Raw genomic sequence first — 24,611 nt, 5'->3', positions numbered from 1 at the left:
TTAATTCTGCTTCGGTGCCTTATGGTCTTATGGCCAAATCAACAAGTTAGATAACCATCTGATTCTAATGTTTGCCGATATACACCAAAATATAGTATAATCTCACTATTAGATGTGAGTACATGTTTTCTGCATCCAGAAGCTTATATATATAGTTCATAATGTGAGTTTTTTTTCACTGTCAGAGATTAAGCCATTAATAAGCTGCTGGTGAATTCCACACATTACATGGTTGAATTGTATTCTGAGAGTCAGTCAGGCTTGGAAATGCTGTAGCCAGCGGCTTTTAAAGTCCTTGTGCACCTGCAGTTGTGACCAAATGAACTGGCTTTGCTGATTCAGTGATCCGATTTCCATGTGCAATACTGGGTGTTCAAAGCCATAACTGGCTGAGAGTATGATGGTTTCAATAATTGCAGTGGGGTATTCAGTCTGTTAAAGTAATCAGTCATGTGAAGTCTCTGGAAGGCATCTTGTCAAGTTAAAAGTGATCTATAGTAAAGAAGTATAGTGTTTTATTAATATTGACTCTGAAACAGGATTTTTTGAATACTGTGACTGCAGAGCACTCTCAAATTTTTTCGCCTGAATGATGTACTTTATTTAGTTTTAATGAATTGATGCAGAAATATTTCATGTTTGTACTATCCAGCACTCAATGGGTAATCCAGCACAAAGAGTAATTCCTGGGCTTCTCCATCTACTAAAGTAAAGTACTGATACCTAAACTATCATATACTAATCGCTATATGTTGCATTTCAGGATTACACTGTTGTTGCATTACTCAATTAGAAATTCATATCACAGGTAAACATATATACTTTCACAAGCATACTTTGCAGCTTTAGCTATGTTTCTAGTTAAGTTTCAAAGAGGAAAATTCATGTGAGTAATTATAGTGGCTTTCTTCCTATCACTGAGCTTGATCTGTCAAGGTCACTCACAAATGGACGTTGCCGAATTTCTCAAGATTGGCTCAGGTAAAAATCGATAACGAGCTTTCAGGCTGCTTTGGACTTCTGTTGGGACCTCCCATCTGTCGGGAATAGAAACCTGCGCATAGTCACAACTGCAGTATGTAGACTTTGTTATAGGAAATGTGGAGTTAAGGCCATTGTTAGATAACCTTTGACCTTAAGGGTGGAGCATGGGGCTATGAGCTACTTATTTCTCATGCAAATGTTTCTCTCTCTATCCTATGATTTCCAGGGAATACATCAGGGAATAAAAGCTTAGTTTTTGTCATGGCTCCTTGCATATTATCCTTGATGTTGAATATTAATAACGTAGCAAACCCTCTCTAATCTGTTTTTTTATTGTCTTCCATGGCTCTAGCATTCCCAAGGGTGAAGATAGATGGAAGAGAAGGATTTAAAATCATGAGGAATTTGTATATACTGTATTACCAGCAAAGAACCACTGAATCCATTTCACTTCTCAGATGTTACACCACTGCCTTGATGTTGATGGCATTTAAAACACTTCCCCATGTATCTTAATAATACATTGTGTCATTTTGCCTCTCAAATTTTCAAGCTGAGTTTCAAACTCTACCACAGCCTAGATGAAATACAGTATATTAGACTAAAGTTAAAAAGAAAAACAGTCCACCAATGACTTTAATTCTGTATACTTAGTTATTTATTTACTAACATATAAAGTTTCTTTCACCCTATCACTCTATCTAACCCCTTTTGATTGTATATATCTCAATTATATCTCAGGTACACCTATAGACCTGCCCATTAATGCAAATATCTAGTCACCAATTATGTGGCAGCAACTCAATGTAGACATAGTCAGGGGGTTCAGTTGTTGTTTAGACCAAATATCGGAATGTGAAAGAAGTTTCATATAAACGACTTTGATCCAGACAGACAGAATGATTTGATTATCTCAGAAATTGGTGCCAGACAGAATGATTTGATTATCTCAGAAATTGCCGATGTTTTGGGGTTTTCATGCACAACAGTCTCTAGAGTGTACAGAGAATGGTGCGAAAACAAACAAAAATAATCCAGTGAGTAGCATTTCTGTGGGCCAAGATGCCTTGTTAATGCAAGAAGTCAGACGAGAATGGCCAGACTGGTGCAAACTGACAGGAGGGTGACAGTAACTCAAATAATCACACATTTCAACAGCAGTTTGCAGAAGAGCGTTTCTGAATGCACAACACATTAAATCTTGAAATGGATGGGCTACAGCAGCAGAAGACCAGAAACATATGGAAATACACTCAGAGATCATTTTATTATGTACCGCCTGTATCTAATAAAGTGGCCACTCAGTGTAACTTATCAATTTTTCATGATTTTGTTATGTTGATGTGCTTATTAATTTCACTTTCACTACCTCTACTTCCTTAAACTTCTTGAAGTTTTAGGGAGGACTTCCGGGTCACCAAGAGAGTGGCAGCGTAAGAAAAGGTCTCTCGACAAAAAAGAACGTAAACTGCCCCAAATTCGAAATTAGACAAATATTTAGTATTGTATAACTATATTAATAAAAGGGGCAAGGATGGAGTCTAAGTACAAGAATAAAAAGTCCGCTCAGAAGGCTGATAAATATAAAAAGACGCAGCAAAATGAGGGGCCTAGCTCCCCCCACGGCAAGCCAGGACGGAGATAATGTGGAAGAATCAGTGAATCTGACTTTGATTCTTAGAGAGATTCATGATTTCTGACAAGATATCAACTAACAGCTGGAAGATATTAAAGGAGAAATAGGAAAAACTAATCTGAGGTTAGATGAAGCCGAAGCGAGGATTGTAGGGACTGAGGAGAAGCTGCAAAACGCAGAGAAAGTGATAGCAGAAATGCTGAAGCTACGACAGCAGCTCCAGTGGAAGTTAATATACCAAGAAAGCCACTCAAGAAGGGAAAATGTGAGGATCTATGGAGTTCCCGAAGGAGCTGAAGGTAAACCCGGACTGGTGATTCCCTTCGTGGAGAAGCTGCTTAGAGAGAACCTTGAAATACCAGATGCAAAAGACCTACAGATAGAAAGGGCCCACCACGCATTGGCACCACAAACCCTGGCAGTTGCCCAGCCCAGATCGATTGTAGTCAGATTTCTCAGTTACAGAACGAAGGAAGAAGTGCTTAAACTGGCATGACAAAAGAAAGGCTTTATGTGGAACAACTGTAAAATAAGTTTAGACCACGATTACGCACCAGGGATCCTTGCCAGACGGAAGGAATATGTGGAAACACAGAGGGTCCTGATGGAAAACAACATCAGATTTCAGACCCTGTATCCAGCTCGGCTAAGAGTCTTTTGCGACGAAGGGACAAAAACCAACGCTACAGTGGAAGAGGCAACATTGGATCTGGCGGTTCAGGGACTACCCATAAAAGTTATCACCCAACTGGAGTCGTTACTGGAGAAGATTCGGCGGTGGACATGGCAGCCAGTGCGGCGAGGACACTCCACTCGAACCAGAGTGTCAAGCTATAAGGAAAAGCTGCAAGTATTCAGACATGAACATACAGAGAGTGTAGAATAATTGAGAAATGTCTGAAAAGAGTAAATCGTACTTAAAGGTAAAATGAAAGCTGATAATTGGAAATAATCTAGATGGAATAACTTGAACGATAGCAATATGGTCGAGACATAAAAAGGAGAGAATCCTCTATGGCTGTTCACACTGCGGGGAGCCCTCTAACACAGACTGGAAATGGGGGTTATCCCTCTGAACTGAGGCGGGTCAGTGCTCAGGCCTCACTGTTGGAAGTTGGGAAAATTTTTCAAATGTTCTATGTTCAAAAATGCCCAGGGTTTGGTTTTATGTTCTGGTTTACTCTTGAGAAGGGATTGCTTACTGTTGGTGTAGAAAAGGAGAGTGTTGTTTTCTAATAGAGAAAAATGCAAATTGAATTGGTAAAAATAATTTCCTATAATGTAAATGGAGCTTTGAATCCAATTAAGAGAAATAAGATTATGTCTAAATTGAAAAAAGAGAGGGCACAAATAGCTTTCCTTCAGGAAACGCACATGAGCCAATCCAAACATGCAAAATTAAAAAGAATGGGCTTCAAGCATGTATTTTATTCATCATATAAATTGGGCCACAAAAGAGGAGTAGCTACTTTAATATCAAGTGCTCTTAATTATGAACATATTTCTGAGACTAAAGACAAGAATGGACGACTTGTAAAAATTACAAGAAGAACAGAAGGTACTGAAATAACATTGTTGAATATTTATGCTCCACCAGGTTGTGAAAGGACAAATATAGACACATTTTTGACCCTAATGGTCAGCTCTCAAGGGGTGGTAATCTGCGGAGGGGATTTTAATATTAGGTTAAACCCTGCATTAGATTCTTCAAGAACAGTTATTCAGGATAAACCTCTGACTAGGAAAGTGAATTCATAGATGGAAGTGCTGGGAATTATATATGTATGGAGGGAATTACACCCCCCTAGTAAAGACTATACGCATTATTCTTTCCCTCATTCAGCGTATTCAAGGATAGACTTTTTGTTATATTTAACATAGATAGATTCAGGATAAAAGAGTGTAATATTGCAGTAATTTATCTGTCGGACCATAGTCCAGTCTCTATGTCTCTAGTTCTGGAAAGGAAAATGAGGAAAACACTATGGAGGTTAAATTCACATATACTCAATAACCCGAAAGTAATGGAGAAATTAAGGGGAGAAATCAAAGAATACTTAAACCATAATGACACGGGAGAAACATCACCAGTGATGCTACGGGATATATAGAAATCTGTACTGAGAGGGAAAATTATTTCCATTACTACCCACATGAAAAAACTCAATGCACAAAAATTAGCAGACCTTCAAGGAAAATTAAAACAACTTCAAGTTGTAAGATAGCAACAAAATTAGTTCTAATTTAAAAAAGGAAATTCCGAAAGTGAAAAGTGAAATTGATGATATATACACATTAGAAACTCAAAGAAACTTCCTTTACCTGAGACAAAGGAATTATGAAGTAGGAGGAAAATCAGCTAGATTATTAGCATATAAATTACATAAACAACAAGCAGACAATACAATAAAGAATCTAAAAACAAAGCTTGTAGAGAATACAATGGGGAATATTCAAAAGAGTTTTGAAACATATTATCGAGAGCTGTACTCTCAACCCCGGGCCTCCAATGAGCCCTATATAGACACTTTTCTGAATTCTTTAGATCTACCCAAGCTCACAGATTTACAAAACGAACGCCTATTAGAACCAGTAACTCCCAAAGAACTAAATGTGGCCATCTCTAGATTAAAGGCCGGGAAGTCTCCAGGCTCTGATGGGTTTACCTCAGAGTGGTACAAATTGATAAAGTCACAGTTAGTTCCATTATTACTTAACACCTTTAATTGGATATTACAGAGAGGAGAAATTCCACGAGAGAGGCTATTATCTCAGTTATTCCTGAAGAAGGTAAAGATAAACTAGAATGTGGTAATTACTGGCCAGTCAGTGTTCTTAATTTGGACTACAAATTATTTACATCTATATTAGCTCATAGACTGGAAAGCTTCTACCTGGCTTCATCCACTTAGACCAGACTGGATTCATTCAGCAAAGACAAACTCAGGACAACATAAGGAGAACTTTACACATACTAGAACAGGTTATTAAGAATGGGACAGAGACAATGGTGGTGGGAATAGATGCTAAGAAAGCTTTTGATTCAGTTAGATGGGTATTCCTATACATTGTATTAGGAAGGTTCAGCTTTCAAGAGAAGTTTACTTAAGTAATCCAGACTTTATATGACAACCCTACAGATCGAATTAAGATAAAATAGGGACCTCTTTGACTCTTTTATTTTAGAGAGAGGAACTAGACAGGGATGCCCAATTTCTCCTCTCCTCTTTGCACTATACATTAAACCTCTTGCCAAACTAATAAGACAGAGCAAAATTGTAAAAGGTATCAAGGTGGCAGGGATTGAACAGAAGGTGGCACTATTCACAGATGACATTTTAGTCTATCTGAGTGAACCAGAAAAATCATTTATAGGATTGTTTACACTGTTGGATGAGTTCGGGAATATATCAGGTTACAAAATTAATGTAAAGAAAACGTAGGTTTTGTACTTAAATTATACAGCATCCAAAAAACTGCAGGATACATATGATCTTAAGTGGGAAGCTAAATGATTAAAATATTTAGGAATAACCCTGCCAAAAGATCTTTCAACATTGTCACAGGTAAATTATGGGCCAGAGATAAAAGCAGATATACATAGGTGGAATCTTATCCCCTTGTTAAGTTTAAATTCAAGGATAAAAATGAATATTCTCCCTCGATTACCTTACCTTCTCCGGACTTTACCTGTGGAGGTGGACGATAATCAATTCAGGGAATGGGACAAATGGATTTCCCACTTTATCTGGCAAGGAAAGAAACCTAGAATCCGATTTAACACCTTACAGTTAGGAAAGGAAGGAGGAGGTTTGGCACTTCCTTGCTTGAGAAATTATTTTTATGCTTCACAGATAACCCCTCTGTTATATTGGTGCAATAGGGAATATAAGGCTAGATGGAAGGAAATAGAATTTGGATTGATTGACAGTTTTCCTCTGCAGGTCTCAATAGCGGACAAAGGATTAATGGCCCAATTGGAAAAGATTAAAAACAGCTGGATAAATCTCACATTAAAAGTATGGCAGAAGGTGGCTAATTCATGTGGAATCAATAACATATTAAAACTTTTCAGATGGTGTGCTTATGATGCCGAATTTCTTCCCAGCAGAGGAGATAGAAGATTTGAACTGTGGATAAAGAAAGGTCTTACAACCTACCTCTCATTCACACATAAAAGGTTATTACAAAGTTTTCAATCCCTGCAGGACAAACATGGGCTAGAACACAATGACTTTTTTTGGGTACCTTCAAGTACAACATCATGTTAACCAGAGTTGTAGATATACAGACTTATCAACAGTAGAACTAGAATTTTTCAAGATTCTGAATTCGGCTTGCAGTTCAATACCAAGTAAATCAATTTCTCGATTATATAATGCCCTCTCTCATGCCAAAAATGTAAACACATTGTATATTAAAGAGAAACGGGAGAAAGAAGCGGGGTTGGTACTTTCAGAGGAGGTTTGGGGGAAAATATGCAGCTTACAGTGGTTTTTGACTAACTCTTTGATTTGAAGAGAACATTGTTGGAAAAATATTACAAGATACTTCAAGACCCCATACCAGGAAAAATATAAAGACACAAACATGGAGTGTTGGAGAAAGTGTGGCTCCAAGGAGGCAAATCATTTCCATATTTTTTGGGATTGCCCTAAATTAAGTTTATATTGGGAAGGTATTCACAGAACATTAGTTAAGGTATTTAAGACTCAGATACCTCTGAAATTTGATTCTCTCTACTTGGGGCATGTATTGTTTTTGGAACAGAAGAAAGATATAAAGCTGCTGTAGGCCCTTTTAGCGGCAAGTAAGAAATCAATGACCAGAAAGTGGTTAAATCCAACATCACCTACATTAGAAGATTGGGATGAAATCATTTTGGAAATATTTAAAATGGAAAAGATGACCTACTCTCTGAGAATTCAAAAGGAAAAATCTTATCAAGTTTGGAATAAATGGATTGAATTTATAACTCCAGAGTGAGCAGACTTTAGATGATTCACCTAATAGTTTATACTGTTTGTCTCTCCAACGTAGTAATAGTGCTAACGTAAGCACTCTTGGCTCGAATGTTTACTGTTTTTTTTTTGGAAAATGTGGAATTAACACAAGTAAAGAAAAGATCTCAGGAAATTTTGGACCAGAAGAGATAGATGGAAATTAGTATTCAACCACTATTATTAATATTTTTTATAACAATTATTATCATTACTTAGTTTAATAGAGTGGAATTACAATTGCACATAAACATCTATTTGAGTGCCTAATTATTTTCTATATTATCTCAATGTGCACTTGTAAATCTACATTAATTTGTACATTCACTCACATAAAAAATGGAAAAGGTTATTTATGTAAAAAAAAGTTTGTCTATTGTCTATTATCTTATCCAAATAAAAATAAAATTTTAAAAAAATTGAGGTTTTGAGCACTGTCTTATGTAAACTTCCCTTTTTGACATCCTGTTGTTCATTCTTAATAGCCAGTGGCTTATGGCTTGGCAGGCAAGCACTGTTTTGTGTCATATTTGTTCTGAACCTTCGCTGTTTTTCCATGATGGCTAGAGGCAAAAAATGAGCAGCAATTTCACCACAAGGTACAGAAAATTAAAATCCTCTCTGCCTAATATATTAATATAAATGACCAAGACTTGTAGATGCCTCCTGAATTAGTTGCCAACTTTTGGGGTGTATTGGCATTTGATTGTGGTCGCAATTTTCTATTAAACTTAGGTTGCATGTTGCAAAGTAGGGTGTGATTTTTGATCTGAGCACAGTGGAGTGAAAAAAAGAATGAAGTCAGAACAATTTATAAAAGTGGAAAAAAAGAAACAGCAAAGTATTTTGAAATAAACTACCAAGAGAAATGAAGTAAAGGAAATTAGATGCTGGAGATGGAAAGAATACAAAATTGCATTTACAATATATTTTCCAAATGGTCTTGTAATGATTTGGAAACTTTCTACTGTAGATATATTGCATATTCCAGTTCAGAATATATTTAACACTTCAGTCTCTGAACAAATTATAGTCTGAAAAACGTGGAACATAATATACAGATGTCACATCTATTTTTAAAGAGTATTTTTGGAGCGGCCTTCAACAAAAACGCAAAGGGTGCCAAATCATTGTGAACCTTTAGATGTAAGATTCCCACACCCTGTGAATCAGAACATGCAGTAGCATTAAATAAGCAAGTGGTCCAGGGTGTTAAGTCCCATGTGATTTCATTCTACTTCCTCCCATTCTTTGAAAGGAAACACCAGAAATAATCAGAGCAGAGCCATGCATTTATTCAACATTTCCACTTGCAAACCATCTAGGACTTGGAAGTACACTTATGTAATGCAGAAAGCTTAAAAGCGTGAAAAAATGACAACTTTCAACATCACTATTTTCCTGTTTTTCAGCTTCTTTTTGAAAGGTAGGAATGTTTTATTCATAGACTATTCAGATTGGTAAAAAAGATAATAGTAAATGTTCTGTAAGTTAGTTTTATATCAACCAATTTTAATTAGTTCCAGCTTCAGTGCCTATTCAAAACTTACTGAAAATGTCTGGGCTTCTCCAGCAGTATTGTTACGCATGCTTGTAACATTTTCTACATTTCTTGCACCTTGAAATGAAAAATTAATTTTAGGGTTTATCTCTTCAAAATGTTTATTTGAGAGTGATCTGGAAAATTCCATTGATGAAAGAGAATTGGAAGTCTTTGCTATTTTGCTCTAAGTTTAAAATGCTTCACTTTTACAGGGTAAGGTGTCATGATTTTTTAACCTTTTTTGCATTTTCTGAACAATATTTTTATATGTCTGCAAAACATTTGTACTGAATGTGCTTCTGGTAAATTTCATTCAGCTTGATTTATTTATTAAAAATTTAATTTGTGGCATTTCTGGATTGGGTGTGTGTAATGAGCCAAGTTTCATTAGTAAGCTTAAAGGTAAAGGAACCCTTAGAAATTATTGATCATAATATGATAGAATTCACCCTGCAGTTTGAGAGGGAGACACTAAAATCAAATGTATTATAATTGAGTAAAAGTAACTACAAAGGCACGAGGGAAGCTGACCAAGGTTAATTGGAAGGGGACTAGCAGGGTTGATGGCAGAGCAGCAAGACGGAACTTGCTGAGCAACATTGCACACAAAATGCTGGAGGAACTCAGCAGGTCAGGCAGCATCTTCGGAAATGAATACACAGTCGAGGTTTTGGGCTGAGACCCTTCTTCAGGATTTCCAGCATTTGCAGAAATTCTCGTGCTTATGGATTGCTGAGTAGCATATAAGTTCAATAGAGGTATGGGCGGGGGGAGATATGTTAGACAAAAAACAATGATCATTAAATTTAAAGAAAATAGTTGCATTCATATTCCTCAATCTATCCTAAATTACTTCAAACCCAGTTTTAGGTGTAGTCACTTTGTGTGCTGAAGAGCAATTGAGTTGAATTTAGTTTGAAAATCTTGATTGCAGGAGGAATGTTGACCAGAAAATGAAAAGACCTTCCTGATCCTATTCCAATGATACCAATATCTCTTACACACACAGATAGAATGTAAGCTTTGGAATAACGTACAATGTCTGCTGGGGTTTTGTTCTCCTCTGCCATAAAATTCAAGCAATTTTATATACCTGTTCCTCACGTACAACAAAACATAAGCAGTGGGGAAAATGCACAGCCTTATTTGGTCAATTATCTTTGTACCTGCTGCCTGCCTGGCAGGCATATGTGGATGTCATCCATAAAGAGGAGGAGCCTAAGGAAATGCCATCAGCCCTTTTTTGGAAATTTCAACCCACCACAGAAGAGAATTTAAAGATCTTGAACTGTTATATCCAGACAATTTCTTTCCTCAATCAGTGCATATACCCATGACCATCCCTGCCCACCCCATCCTTTGCAGCTTGATTGAGTAGCATGATAGAATATGGGAGGTCACTGAAAGCTAACTCATTTTTCATACATTTTTTTCTGCAGTGAAAGAGCAGCTTGCTTTATGTTACAGGATGAGTAATCCAGAGACTTGGATTAATGAACTAGACACAAGTTCAAGTTGCATGAAAATTTGAATTCAGTTAATAAAATTAAAAATAAAAGGTAGTTTTAGAAAAATTGACTATGAAAAAAGTTGATTTAAAAAAAAAACATCTTACTTACTGATACTGCTCTGGAAAGTAGCATCTCTCATCTTTGTTCTGTCTGGTCTTTTGGCCATAGACCCATCATAATGGGAATTCCTCTTCTGAAATGGACTATCAATTCTGTCATTAAAACCCAATGCAGGAAATGCTGAGCGATCAGGCACTGCTTTGGACAGAGAAGTAGAGCTGATGTTAACTCTGCTTTTATTTCAGATTTCCAGTATCTGATGATTTCAATTTTGAATTTTCATTAGAACTTCGATTGTATAAAACTGATCCAAAATCAACAAAATCAATACAAGATATTGATGCATTGGCCCAAGAAATGGGTTTCTACATGGTAAAGGCATGCTGAATATAATGAATCCTGCAAAATATTCTATCATGCCCCAGTACCTTGGAAATGTGAAAGGTATGGAGGAGTTAGATACCTGCTCACTGGCCTGTTCCTCCTGCCAATGATATTAAAGTGACATTTCTGGTCAATGATGACCCCAGCTTGTTGATGGTAGGGGAGTTGGCAATCAATGTTATTTAATGCCCGAATGTTACCTAAGGCTTACTTCAAACAGCCATAGATTGCTTCATTGGCTGGGGAGTTGCCAATGGAATTTTAATATCATGTGACTGTAATAAACTGCCTCACTGCTCATCACTGGTGAAACAGCTGAAGATGGCTGGGTTTAGGGCATTGCCCTCAGGAATGGATGCAGCATGCCTTGGGGCTGAAATGATCGATGTCTGACAGTTTCAAACATCTTCCTTTTTCAGGTTGTGTCTCTGCCTACTAGTGCTTTCTCCTGCACAGCAGTTAGATTCAGATTCATTTATTTATCACACGTACATCATAACATTCAGTGAAATGTGTTGTTGCATTAACAATCAACACATTTGAATGGGAAAGAACGAGTTGCAGGACCACAGGGAAATGAGGAACAGAGAAACGGAACTAATACATGTGCTTCTTTGTGAGCTGTCATGGATCCAATAAATTGAATGGAAACTGGATGAAGCCAAACAGTTAGGCTGTTTTGCTTTTCAATAAATTCCTTGCTAATCCTATAGCTCATTCGCTTTCCCACCCAAACCCAGTATCTATTGATGAGCACAGGGTCCAAACATCTATCAATCTCAACCTGGAATATATTCAGTAATTGTACATGAACATCTCCAGGGTGAGTTTTAAAGGTTTATAACATCGCACAAAGGTATTTCTCCTCTTTCCCATCCTAAATGGATGACTTTTAGTCTGAGATTATGACCCCAATTTTAAATGCTACTACCTAAAGGAAAGTGCTGGCAGTATCTAACATGTGAATTACTTTCAGATTATTGTTTTTCAAACATCAGTAACTCAGCCAAACATTGACCAATTCTGACTGTTCTTAAATGAAAACCTCACACCAGCATTCAGTCTAGTAAATCTACATTGCATGACTTCACAGGTAAGTGTATTTTTGCCTAGGTATGAAGTGCTAAACTGCACCGTTTGCTACATCAGACCGGACAAGGTCCTAAGGAATTGCAGCATGGCATTTTAGACCATAAGACCAAAAGACATAGGAACAGAATTAGGCCATCTGGCCCATCGAGTCTGCTTTGCCATTCAATCATGGCTGATCCTTTTGTCTATCTCCTCTTCAGCCCCAGTTCCCAGCCTTCCCCCTGTAACCTCTGATGCCATTTCCAATCAAGCACTTATCAATCTCTGCCTTAAATACACCCAACAACCTGGCCTCCACCGGTGCATGTGACAACAAATTCCACAAACTCACCACTCTTTGGATAAAGAAATTTCTCCACATCTCTGTTTTGGAAGGGCACCCTTCTATCCTGAGGCTGTGCCCTCTTGTCCTAGATTCTCCCACCGTGAGAAACATCCTAACCACATCTACACTGTCTAGGCCTTTCAATATTCAAAAGGTTTCAATGAGATCCCCCCCCTTATCCTTCTGAATTCCAGTGAGTACAGGCCCAGAGCCATCAAACGTTCCCCATATGATAATTTGGCCTAGAAATTCAGACATACCGAATTGTTTTGCAATTAGCAACATAGGCACAAGTCATTCTTTTTATGAAGCACAACTTAATTATGATGATTTCTTCATTGATCATACTACATCAGAAAATCAAATGGGCACTTTTGAACCCCTTTAATGTATTTACTAGAATCCAGTCCCTGGGGCTATCCACAGTACCACTAGTCCATCCCCAAAACTCATGACCACAAAGGTGTCCATTGAGACCCAAACTTCTCTCTAGCCTCGCAGACCATGATCCAACCTATCCAAGCCATGATCTTCTGATCTACTCCCCAACAGCTGGGCCTTTCTCCCACATCATTCTGCACAAACACAGATCCAACCCAAATCATGGACTTAGCTGCCATTTTCATTTCTGTATTCCCAAACAATGTGGAGTGCAGCTAATCAATGACCCATACACTATCCTCAGTTTTCAAACTCCTGTATTTTGCCAATGAATTTCTAAACCCTTACAACTCCTTGCAATAAAAATCAAAATACTACCTGCAGTTCAGATCGCTTATTGTATTTATGCATCGACTTTGTTTCAAGAATTCAGTACACCAAGATCATCCTCACACCTACTGGTTTCTAAACATTAAAACTTACAAGGATTGTTTTATTTTCCTCTCTTCTTTTGATCAAATAAACTCCCTTTTTGCACTACTCTCTCTACCAGTTTTTTGCCCATTATTTCACCCGTCTTTCGGCTTCATGCTAAAATAATGGTCCACTGGAAGCAGTACTCATTTATACTCCTGCCCTGCCCTGCTATCTTCAATCTGATGCAGAAACTGGTAGCTCTGGGAGCTCATGATCAATTCTTGTATTTTAGCTGTGATTTGCATGGCTGGATTAGAGATAGTATGAATTTACCTCCATCATTAGAGATGAGTTAAGGGTTCCCAATTTCTACCCTGCGACAAAGGTATTCTATCTGAAAATCCTTAGTCACTTTTGTAACTCACACATTCATATGAAGAAGAACAGTGAATCTGTTTTAGGTTATTCATCCTAACATGATACAGCATTGTTTTTCTTCAATTATTTTGAGATACTTTCCTTTCCTCTATGCATCCGATGCAAGATGGAATATCCATAAATTGAATCTTCACTTTATAGATATGCAGTATATATAAAATAGTCTACTTATTTGCAGATTCATGACAATATTGATTTCCAATCTTATTTGGTAGAATACTGCAGAATTGCTGTTCCTATAAAATAGGACAATACCTCAGATGCTTCCTTGATGTCCTGTTTTTCCAACTAACTCAGAGACCTGACATCGAAGGATGGATTTTTCAAGCCTTTCGCTATGGAAAAATAACGCACTGTTGGAAGCATCAGAAAATCTTGTTTCAACTACCACAATTTCATAGCCAGTAAATTCAAGGGTAAATAATTACACCCAGTAAACTTATGAATAATCTTATGCAGAACAAATGGCAGAACATTATACTTTACAACCTTTTTGATTTTTTGTTTTGCTCTTTGCAACCCAGTATCAAAATCAAACAGGTACACATTATGCACCTCTAGCCTACCATTTTGTCTATGTGTTAAGGCTTTTCATTTAGTTTGATTATTGTACAGCTATGTTAGAATGTGACGTCGTCAATGGAGTGCCCTAGGGCGTGGTATTAAGGTGGTGATGGTGATTGTTCCCAACTTGTATCAGAAATTCAATGGAAAATTTCTAAAAATGTCACAGGCAGGGAGGGGCAATACCGGGGAAATTATCGAGCCGGGAGTTCTCTGTTGCAGCTTAAAAACAAACAGAAAAATGCCTGAAACAAAATAAAACAAAGGGAGATGAAGATTTAATACAGAGTAAATTAAATTACTGCACATAAGAAAAAATATGAAGCATATTCAAATTAACTGCTGACCAAAAATCTTGAATGAAATTAAAACTGCATTGTATATTCCAGTAGATTGAACATAGAACATAGAAATCTAAACACATTCCAGGCCCTTCAGCCCTCAATGTTGTGCCAACCATGTAACCTACTCTAGAAACTGCCTAGAATTTCCGTAGCGCACAGCCCTCTATTTTTCTAAGCTGCATGTATTTACCTAAGGGGCTCTTAAAAGACCCTATTGTATCCGCCTCCACCACCGCCACTGGCAGTACATTCCATGCACCCACCACTCCCTGTGTGAAGAACTTCTGACATCCCCTCGGTAACTGTTTCCAAGCACCTTAAAACTATGCTCCCTCATGTTAGCCATTTCAGCCCTGGGAAAAGGCCTCTTCCGATCCACACGATCAATGCCCCTCATCATCTTATACAACTCTATCAGGTGACCTCTCATCCTCTGTCACTCCAAGGAGAAAAGGCCAAGTTCACTCAAACTGTTCTCATAAGTTACGCCCTCCAATCCAGGCACCATCCTTGTAAATTTCCTCTGCATTCTCTCGATAGTATCCTTCTTTGCTCACTTCTTTCTGATGGGTTTCTATCAAACTTTAATCTACCAGCTCAAGGTACCTAAAAACAAAATTGGGAAACTTTAAGTGTTAGTACTACTACTTTCATTTGGTGTTGTGCCGTCTTTGCAGTTTAAGATTGCTTGGTTGGATCAACCAATGAAACCAGTGACTATTTTTGTTCCAAATGCCAACTGACTGTACTGATTTAGGGAAATCTTGAAATTATACTTGTGTTTTAGTTTCACAAACAGGTATTCACTTGCACAGATTTATTTATAAGGAAGTTGATTTGTGCACTGCAATAAAAGTAGTAACAGTCAATGTAGTTTTTAAAAATTATTTTATTATTTATAAATATTAATCATGTGCAAGTGATTGAACAATTTTCTTTCACAATAAACCTAAGCACAGCTGTTTGTTTCAAACAAAAATGTTGTTCTAGGTTACCTGTCTGAGAGAGATCATGGATATTTTTAAAAACAAGATAAAAAAATGTATGCTTTGGGGACTTGTGAATGTCTACACCTGCCGTGCAACATGTTAGAGGTTTCAAAACCAACAGTACAGCTGAGACGTGTGCAAGGAAAATTCTGCAAGGAAACCTGTAACTACTCCAACTAATGTCATTGTTGTGTACACACATATAAATATCCTTTAAACCTCTTCCATGGAACTACATCTGGAATTAATTTTCTAAGACAGCAAAATATTCATGAGCCTAAGTACCATGTCTTCCAGTAAGTAGCTCAGGACACACACCTCAGTCTTTGGCACTTACAGTTTACTAGTTTTAATCCAGAGAGAAGAAATACTACCTCTACAGCTGCCAGGAAAATGCAAGCTATTCAGGGAAGAGATCTGTGTGCAATACACAATAGAGATGGTGAAGCAAAGATTCCATTGTTTAAGCAGGTTTGGGAGGAGCACTTTTCAATACCATCTGATAAATGGTCTAAATATGGCTGTAATTAGCAGTTTTGAAGTCAGCTGCAGTAGTTCGATTATCCTTAAAAATCCTGGTGTAATCTTCTGCAAATCAAGGACATGCAGAGAGATGAGTAGCAGTACACACTGCATGGTGTCCAGTGCCGGGGTCCCAACCTGGCTTCCCCAGCATTTTAACAAGGGATCCACTTCTCCCATCCATGGAGGACTGCCACCCAGAAATTAAGAGAAAAAGAGTTAATTATTCAAATATTCTAATTTAATGTGTTTTTTTTCTGGTTCCAAATACAATGTTGGAAAATACATGGTCATGCACTTTGGTAGTAGAAATAAACGTGCGGATTATTTTCTAAACGGGGATAAAATCCAGGAATCTGAGATGCAGAGGGACTTGGGAATCATTGTGCAGAACACCCTGAAGGTTAACTTGCAGGTGGAGTTGGTGTTGAGGAAGGCAAATGCCATGTTAGCATTCATTTCAAGAGATCTAGAATACAAGAGCAAGGATGTGATGCTGAGGCTTTATAAGGCACTGGTGAGGCCTCACCTGGAGTATTGTGAACAGTTTTGGGCCCCCCATCTTAAAAAAGATGTGTTGCCATTGGAGAGGGTCCAGAGGAGGTTCACAAGGATGATTCCAGGAATGAAAGGGTTATCATATGAGGAATGTTTGATGGCTGTGGGTCTGTACTTGCTGGAATTCAGAAGGATGAGAGGGGGATCTCATTGAAACCTTTTGAATGTTGAAAGGCCTAGACAGAGTAGATGTGGAAAGGATGTTTTCCATAGTGGGAGAGTCTAGAACAAGAGGGCACATCCTCAGGATAGAAGGGTGCCCTTTCAAAACAGAGATGCGGAGACATTTCTTTAGCCAAAGGGTGGTGAATTTGTTGAATTTGTTGTCACATGCAACTGTCAAACATTGACTGTACCTCTTCCTAGAGATGCTGCCTGGCCTGCTGTGTTCACCAGCAATTTCAATGTGTGTTCTTATTTGATAGTCTGGTTTGCTTATATCATGGGTGAACAATCATTGTCGAAGGGCTGGTGGAAAAGTCTGAATATGTCAATATTCTGAGGTAGATAACATCACTTAGGGTATTGTTTGTCTGGCTTTGCCATCAGGCACTTGTTCACCATCAGTACGGTTCAGCATGACATCAGGGACCAATGGATGAAAAAGAATGTAAAAACATAAGGAACAATACAGCACAGTAGAGCCCCTTCGGCCTGTGATGTTGTGCCAGCCTATTAATCTACTCCAGGATCAATCTAATCCTGCCTTCCTTCATAGCCTTCCATTTTTCTTGCATCCATGTGCCTATACAAGAGTGTCTTAAATGTCCCTAATGTATCTGTGTCTACTGCCATCCTGGCATGCACCCACTACTATGTGAAAATAAAACTTCTCTACCCTATACTTTCCTCCAAAACACCTTAAAATTATTCCCTCTCATGCTAGCTATTTCTGCACTGGCTATTCATCCAATCCAAGCCACTCATCATCTTATATCCCTCTACCAAGTCACTTCTCATCCTCTCCACTTTAAAGAGAAAAGCTCCATCTCACTCAGTTTCCTCATGAAACATGTACTTTAATCCAGACAGCATCCTGGTAAATCTTCTCTGCACCTCTTTAAAGCTCCTACTTTTTACCTCTGACGAAATAACCAGAACTGGACACAATAGTTCATGTGTTGTCTAATAAGAGTCTTATTGAGCTGCATCATTACCTCATGGTTCTTGAATACAATCCCCAACCAATAAATAAAAGCCAACACACCATACATCTTCTTAACAACCCTATCAACTTGCACTATGGATATGGACTCCAAGATCCCTCCTTTCCTCTACACTCTTAAGAATCCTGTTATCAACCCCGTATTCTGCCTCCAAGATTGATCTTCCATAGTGTATTACTTCACACTTTTCCAGATTGAACTCCATCTGCCACCTCTCAGCCCAGTCTTGCTGTAACCTTCGACAACCTTCTACACTATCCACAACACTACCAACCTTTGTGTCATCTGAAAACTTACAAACTCAACCTTCCACTTCCTCGTCCAAGTCATTTGTAAAAATCTCAAAGAGCAGGGGTTCCAGTACAGGTCTCTGCAGAACCCCACTGGGCACTAACCTGCAGTGAGAAATATGCTCCATGTACTACTAACTACCCTCTGCTTTCTATGGTTTAGCCAGTACTGAACCAACATTCCTTGGTCCCATGCCTCCTTTCTTTCTGAATGAGCCTACCATGGGGAACCTTGTTGAACACCTTACCAAAATCCATATACACAACATCCATTACTCTACTTTCATCAATCTGTTTTATCACGTCCTCAAAGAATTCAGCCAGACTTGTGAGGCAAGATCTGCGGCTCACAAACCAACTGACTGTCCTTAATCAGTCCATGCTTTTCCAAATGCCGTGAGTCTAAGAATCCTTTCCAACAGTTCACCTATTATTGACATATGGCTCATTTGTCTTTTATTCCCAGGATTATCCCTATTACCTTTCTTGAACAAAGGGATAACATTTATCACCTTCCAATCTTCTGGTACTACTCCTGCAGCCAGTAAAAATGCAGAGGTCATTCCAAAGGAGCAGCAATCTCTTCCCTCGCTTCCTGTGGTAACCTAGAGTAATTCCCATCTGTCTCCACAGACTTATCTATCCTAATGTTTTTCAAAATTTCAGTACATCCTTTTTTATTGTTAGCTTTTTCTATGATAGCCTCATATTCCTCAAGGTCTCCCACACTGGTGATACTGAAAAAATATTCATTTACTTGAACCTCAGGCACATTTCCTTTTTTATCCAGATTGGCCATCATGCCCCCTTCTAGCTATCTTAAGTCACTTCTTAAGCTCCTTCCTGGTTACCTTGTAACTCTCAAAAGCCCTGTCTGATCTTTCCTTCCTAAACCTTAAGTAAGCTTCTTTCCTCCCAGTGATTAGATGTTCCACATGTCTTGTCCTCCATGGTTCCATCACCCTACCATCCTTTTCCTGGTTTAATGGGACAAACATATCCAAAACCCCATGCAAGAGCTCCTTAAACAACCTCCACATCTCCATTTGTTCATTTCTCTGAGCATTTCCAACTGTTCCCATTTTATGCTCTCAAATTCCTGTCTGATCCCTCCCATTTAAATACTTTTGCATACCATCTACTCCTATCCCTGTCCAAGGCTATGGTAAGATCAGGCAGTCGTGGTCATGGTCATCTGACCAGTTTCATTGACCATAAGACAAAGGATAATAATTAAGCCATTCAGCCCATCAAGTTTCTCCGGCATTTTATCATGGCTGATTTACTAACCCTCTCAACCCTATTGTCCTGCTTCCTCTCTTAACCCTTGACATTGTGACTAACAAAAAACCTTTCAAATTTCACTTTAAGTATGTCCAATGACTTGGCCTCCTTAGCCATTCCACAGATACACTACCGTCTGGCTAAAGAAATACCTCTTTATCTCTGTTCTAAATGGATGTCTCTCTATTCGGAGGTTGTGACCTTTGGTCCTAGACTCCCCCACAATAGGAAACATACTTTCCACATTGACTCTATCTAGGCCTTTCAATATTCAATAGGTTTCAGTGAGATTCCCCCTTCACCTAAACTCCAGTGAGTACAGACTTGAAACCATCAAACACTCATCATACATTAACCCTTTCACTCTGAAGGAGTCAGAGGAGGCTCACAAATTGTTCTTCTACCAAAGAGCATGACCATCCACTTGCCAACACTATATTCCATCTGCTTCTATATTTCCCATCCTTCCAATCTGTCTAGATCCTTCTGCAGACTCCCTGCTTCCTCAACACTATCTGCCCCACTACCTGTTTCCGTATCATCCAGAAACTTGACTATAAAGCCATCAATTCCATTTTCCAAATCACTGACATATAACTTGAAAAGAAGCAGTCCCAATAATGACCCGTGCGGAAAACCACAAGTCACTGACAGCCAACCAGAAAAGGCCTCCTTTATTTCCATTCTTTGCCTACTGTCAGTCAGCCAGTCTTCCATCCATGCTAGTATCCATTGTGCAATACCATAATCTCTTATGATGTTTAGCAGCCTTATATATGGAACCTTGTCAAAGGCCTTCTGAAAATTCAAATGAACAACATCCTGCCTGTTATTTCCTGAATGAATATCAACATATTTTTGAGGCAAGATTTTCCTTTAAGAAAACCATGCTGACTTTGGCCTCCAACTGTGCATCCATGTACCACTAAACTTCATCCTTAATAATGAACTCCAGCATATTCTCAACCACTGAAATCAGCCTAACTCTCTATAATCCCTTCTTAAATGTTTACAGTTTTCCAGTCCTTCAGAACCATTCTAGAATCTGGTGATTCGTGAAAGACCATTACTAACGCCTCTACAACCTCTTCAGTTACCTCTTTCGGAATCCTGCAGTGTAGTTCATCTGGTCAAGCTGACTTATCCACCTTCAGACCTTTCAGCTTCCCAAGCACCACCTCCTTCGTAATAACAACAACACTCACTTCTGTCCCCTGACACTCTTGAATTTCTGGCAAACAGCGAGTGTCTTTCACAGTGAAGAATGACGCAAAATACTTATCAAGTTCATCCACCATTTCTTTGTCCACCATTACTACTTCTCCAGCATCATTTTTCCAATGGTCTAATATCTACTCTTGGCACTCTTTTGCTCTTTATATATCTTTAAAAAAACTTCTAGAAGCTGCAGAAGATCGTGAACACAGCCCAGCACATCACACAAACCAATCTTCCATCCTTGAACTCACTTTACACCGCATGCTGTCGGAGCAGTGCTGCCAGGATAACCAAGGACACGACCCACCTAGCCAACACGCTTTTCGTCCCTCTTCCCTCCGGGAGAAGGCTCAGGAGCCTGAAGACTTGTACGGCCAGATTTGGGAACAGCTTCTTTCCAACTGTGATAAGACTGCTGAATGAATCCTGACCCAGATCTGGGCTGTACCCTCCAAATATCTGGACCTGCCTCTCGGTTTTTTTGCACTACTTTACTTTCCCTTTTCTATTTTCTATTTATGATTTATAATTTAAATTTTTAATATTTACTATTGATTTGTACTTCAGGGAGCACGAAAAGCAGAATCAAATATTGCTGTGATGATTGTACGCTCTAGTATCAATTGTTTGGCGACAATAAAGTATAAAGTATCCTCTTTTATATTATTGCCTAGCTTAGCTTCACGTTTCATCTTTTCTCTCCTTATGGTGTTTTTAGTTGCCTTCTGTTGTTTTCTAAAAACTTCCCAATCCTCTAACTTCCCACTAATTTTTGCTATATTATATGTCCTCTCTTGCTTTTATGCTGTGTTTGATTTCCCTTGACAGTTATGGTTGTGTCATCCCCCTTTTAGGATACTTCATCTTTGGGAAATGTCTATTGTGCACCTTCTGTATTGCTCCCAGAACCACTTGCCATTGCTGTTATTCCATCATCCCTGCTAATGTCCCCTTTCAATCAACTTTGGCCAGCCCTTCTCTCATGCCTCTGTGATTTTTACTCCACCGTAATACTGTTACATCTGACTTTAGCTTCTCCCTCTCAAGCTGCAGGGTGAAAACTCTCATCAGGGCCTTTTCATCCTTGCAGTTTCTAAACTCTGCCCACAAGGATTCTACATATTCTGATCCTATGTCACCTCTTCCTGAGGATTTGATTTCATTTTTTCCCAACAGAGCCACAGCACCCCCTCTGCCTACCTGACTGTCCTTTTGATTCAATGTGTATACTTGGATGTTAAGCTCCCAGCAATGATCTTGTATCACTGCCAAGTACTAGATCCAGCAAGACCTCTCCTCTAGTTGGCCTGTTCACATATTGTGTCAGGAATCCTTCCTGGCCACACCTAACAAATTCTGCCCATCTAAACCTTTTGCTCTAAGGAAGTACAAATCTATATTAGGAAAATTGAAGTTACCCATGACAACAACCCTGTAATTTTTTGCACTTTTCTGCGATCTGCTACCTGACCTGGTCCTCTGTGTCTCTTTTGCTATTGGCGGGGTCTATAGAATACTCCAAATAGACTGATTGCTCTATTCCTGTTTCTCACTTCCTCTTGCACTCACTCAGTAGATCATCATGTGATAGCTAACCAAAGGTTTCCCTCTTATGCAGTGCAGCCCAAAGTCCCTGAAACATATTAACCATTCAAAAAACAAGAAATGATTATCCTTAAGATTCTGCCAAACGCAAACCCACTACAGATGACCCTATATTTTTCTAGTGTCCCATATTGGATTGCAATGTTTCATTTTGTACTAATATTGCCAACCCAAAATTCTCTTAATTTACTTTGAAATGTTTGAAGGAGCACTCGTGAAAGATATGGTGTAGCATTCACTTCCAGATTATAGCAGTGAATGAATGTTATTATTTTGGATTCTGTTATCCTGATACAACCAGAACTGTGCCAGCACTCTTCTTAAAATAACGCGTTCAAAATATCTGCTGTGATTAGTACTGTTGTACAATGAGAATACCTAAGGCAGAACCTGTTACAGAGTCGTCAAATGAGTTCAAGACGAACCAACGATGGGCAGCTTAGAATTTTTTTTGCTCTTTGCTTAACTATTCTAAGGTCATGAGTTAATTTCCAAAACAGGTTGTTCTTCATCAAAAGATCAGGTGCATGGGCCAGTCTTCTTTCTTTTTAAGGATGGTTATTGGCTTAGAGGCAATTCTTCTCTCTTTTGATTGGTCTGCTTAGTATCCACTTGTCTGATCCAGACCAGAGGTGCCATTATTAATCAGCAACAACCTGTAAATGGAGCAGACTGAATATGGCATTAGATGGTGTACAAGGAATACACTAAATGGTCATTATTAGCAGCCATGCAAACAAGAAAAAATATTGTATATTATATTCATTACTGATCTTAGTATCAAATTTGACAAATAGTTTATTCACCCTGTAGGACTTGTTGCGTTCTGTGTTCATTAGTTTCTTTGTAAAGAACTTGATAAATGTAAAATCAGAGTGTGTGCTAATATTGCTCAGTCATCGCCCTACTTTAATTGGAGCTCACAACAACCATATGTGAAGGGTGTATGCAAGGAAAGAAAGATTGGAATGCTGTTTTGCTGGTCTCTTCTCCCTTTAGCCATAATTCTCTGAGAGTTATGGACTAGCAAATGAAACATGATAGTCATTAAATTTGTCACTCAGAACCACTGAGACAGTTTAGCAGTATTAAACTAATTTATGCAATACCATTACAAACATGTGCTAAACTTGCATTCATACATTGGGGAAGAAAATAATAAAGAAACACCAACATGTATTTTAGCTAAAAAAAAACACAATTGCATCTTTTGGACACCAGCTTCTTTTGCATCTAGAGTGTATATTTAGCTCGACTCAAGATATGTAGTAGTTAGATGAGAATATGCCAATTATAGAAGAGACCAAACAAAATAAAAACAAAAGAGCACATTCCTTCATGTGCTGGTATACATATTCAGATTGTGCCACAATTGTAAAATATTCAGAGCTGTGTTACTTAGGCAGGGAACACCACAAGAGTCATTTTATTCCCCTCATTAACAGAGATATACAGTTTACAAACAGATAGCTAGGAAAAATGCATCTTAATTCATTATGGGTATCTTTGTATTAAAGAAGCTTAAAGTTTGCTAGCTGTTGTGATCTTATACATTAACTGCACAATAAAACAGTTGGTTCAGCAACTTCAAGTTTAAATAGAGCAAATCTTAAAATGTCAATGGGAGTGATAGGGAATAGTAAAAGGCTAGGAGACATGGAATTCAATACATATTCAAGAGTACCACATTCATTTTTGTTTAATTTTAGACATGTACCAGAAATTCAGTAGCTCTTAATGTGGGTGGATTACGGTGGAAAAAATCTGCTGTTGGTGGGGTGGTGGAAATTTGTATTACTGCCGAGTGGGACCAGCTGGATGCTCTTGCATACAACATAGCGGATGGGCCAATTAGTTTATGTCTATCATTTAAATTCTGTTATTCAGCATTATGCCACTAGATGGCAGATGCTCCCACAAAATATAGACTATAGCAACACAACAAACTACCAAACCCTTTCTGCTTTAAGCCTTGCAATGTCTTGAGGTAAGAGAGTGAAAAGAAATAAACCATTTGCTTACTTGCGATGGCAAGGGAGGGAAGAAACACTCCATACAACCCAGAAGCTCTAAGAGGTAATAACTGCAGCACCTAATGAACCCATCTAATTCCTTAGGCTGGATATGGCTCCAAATCATTACAGGTGATCAAGGGCTATCTTAGCATGTCAAAATTCTCTGGTATTTAACAAATTACATACTTCCATAGTTTATGTTCACACTGCCTAAATCTTCACTTATCTAAATCATGCTCTATGTTTGATTCCCATTGTAATCCATAAACTGCAAGATCTTCATCC

General features: G+C 38.3%; 1 protein-coding gene across 2 annotated transcripts in view; it reads left to right on the top strand.

The window, feature by feature from the left end:
* Nucleotides 1–8,898: 8,898 nt before the first annotated feature.
* The window catches only part of LOC140200452 (uncharacterized), a 49,421-nt gene continuing 33,708 nt past the window's right edge, over nucleotides 8,899–24,611 (top strand). Inside the window, exon 1 of one of the 2 annotated variants that reach the window (XM_072263801.1) lies at nucleotides 8,899–9,046. In XM_072263801.1, coding sequence (XP_072119902.1) covers nucleotides 8,995–9,046 — 52 coding nt within the window. In that variant the 5' untranslated portion in view covers nucleotides 8,899–8,994. The remainder of the gene's footprint in view (nucleotides 9,047–24,611) is intronic. The other variant, XM_072263800.1, reaches the window with a different exon arrangement.

The sequence above is a fragment of the Mobula birostris genome, chromosome 7, assembly GCF_030028105.1.
Source record: "Mobula birostris isolate sMobBir1 chromosome 7, sMobBir1.hap1, whole genome shotgun sequence".
NCBI classification, from domain to species: domain Eukaryota; kingdom Metazoa; phylum Chordata; class Chondrichthyes; order Myliobatiformes; family Myliobatidae; genus Mobula; species Mobula birostris.
Note: the sequence above shows the minus strand (reverse complement) of the source record. Positions and strands in the feature narration are given on the sequence as shown.